Consider the following 1,163-nt stretch of genomic DNA (forward strand, 5'->3'; position numbering starts at 1 on the left):
GGCGACGAGCTCCGCCAGCTCGGCGTCAAGCAGGCGCTCCTCCTCGAGCGCGCGGACCGCGTCGAGCTCTCGGCGGACAAGGAGGCCGTGCGGAACACGAACGCGCACCGCGGCGCCGAGGTGCGCATCGACGCCTTAGCGACCGAGGCCGAGGCCGACCGGAAGAAGACGTCCGACCTCGACGCGGCCCTGGCCGAGGTCGGCAAGAGAGCTGAGAAATTGGAACACCGCGCGAGTACGATGTCCGCGCGGCTCGACGCGGCCGCGGGCACGGCGCCGGGCCCGTCGTCGTGGAAGGACGACGTCGACGACGTCGACGACGTCGTGGAGACGGTCATGGCGCTCCAGGGCGAGGTCGCGCGCATCGGCGCGGCCGTCGCGGTGACGAACAACTTGATGGACCGGACGGCGAACGAGATCATGATGCGCTTCCCCTACAAGGACGAGGTCGCGGCGATGCACCAGCTCGCCGAGGCCGACGTGCCCGAATCCCTCGAGGACGTCGCGTCGGGCGTCGACCTGTCCCTCGCGCCCGCGGCCGCGCCGGGCGCCGCGCCCGCGCCCGCGCCGCAGGGCAGCGACGGCGAGTCCGTCTTCGGCGTCGACGACTTCCTCGACGGCTTCGGCGAGGCGCCGGCGCCGTCGCCCTTCGAGGCTACGCCGCCGACCGTGAGCGCCAAGGCCGTCACGCAGATGGAGCGGTCCGCGACGGAACTCGAGAAGTCGCTCGAGTACCTCATGCTCCGCATGCCCGCGCCGAACACCATCGCCTTCGACGGCAAGCCCGTGGGCCTGCCGCCCTACGCCGAGAAGAAGCTCGCGTGGGTCGTCAGCGAGGTCAAGAAGCTCGGCGGGAGCCCGAGCAAGTGGGGCGGCGCGTCGTTCGACGACGACGACGAGACGCGGGACGGCGACTCGTTGGCGGAGGACGACAAGGAGCGCAAGTCCCTGAAGAAGCGCCTGGCCAAGGTCGAGCGGGCCGTGCGCAAGCTCGTCGACCGCGCCCCCGGCGACGCGTCGTCCTTCGCGTCCGACGCGATGAGCCTCGGCTCCGCGGAGACGGCGAAGATCGTCGACGCGCGCTTCGAGCAGGCCATGCTCGCGACGCGCCAGGTCGCGGAGAACCTGCAGAAGCTCCGGTCGACGGTGTCGAAGAACGACGC

General features: G+C 71.6%; 1 protein-coding gene across 1 annotated transcript in view; it reads left to right on the plus strand.

Moving 5' to 3' along the window:
• AURANDRAFT_68434 (hypothetical protein) overlaps nucleotides 1–1,146 on the plus strand; it is a gene marked incomplete at both ends in the record, with an annotated part of 4,290 nt that extends 3,144 nt beyond the window's left edge. Inside the window, one exon of the mRNA XM_009044120.1 lies at nucleotides 34–1,146. Within this exon, the coding sequence (XP_009042368.1) occupies nucleotides 34–1,146 (1,113 nt within the window). The remainder of the gene's footprint in view (nucleotides 1–33) is intronic.
• Nucleotides 1,147–1,163: the final 17 nt, after the last annotated feature.

The sequence above is a fragment of the Aureococcus anophagefferens genome (assembly GCF_000186865.1).
Source record: "Aureococcus anophagefferens unplaced genomic scaffold AURANscaffold_141, whole genome shotgun sequence".
In the NCBI taxonomy this organism is placed as follows: domain Eukaryota; class Pelagophyceae; order Pelagomonadales; family Pelagomonadaceae; genus Aureococcus; species Aureococcus anophagefferens.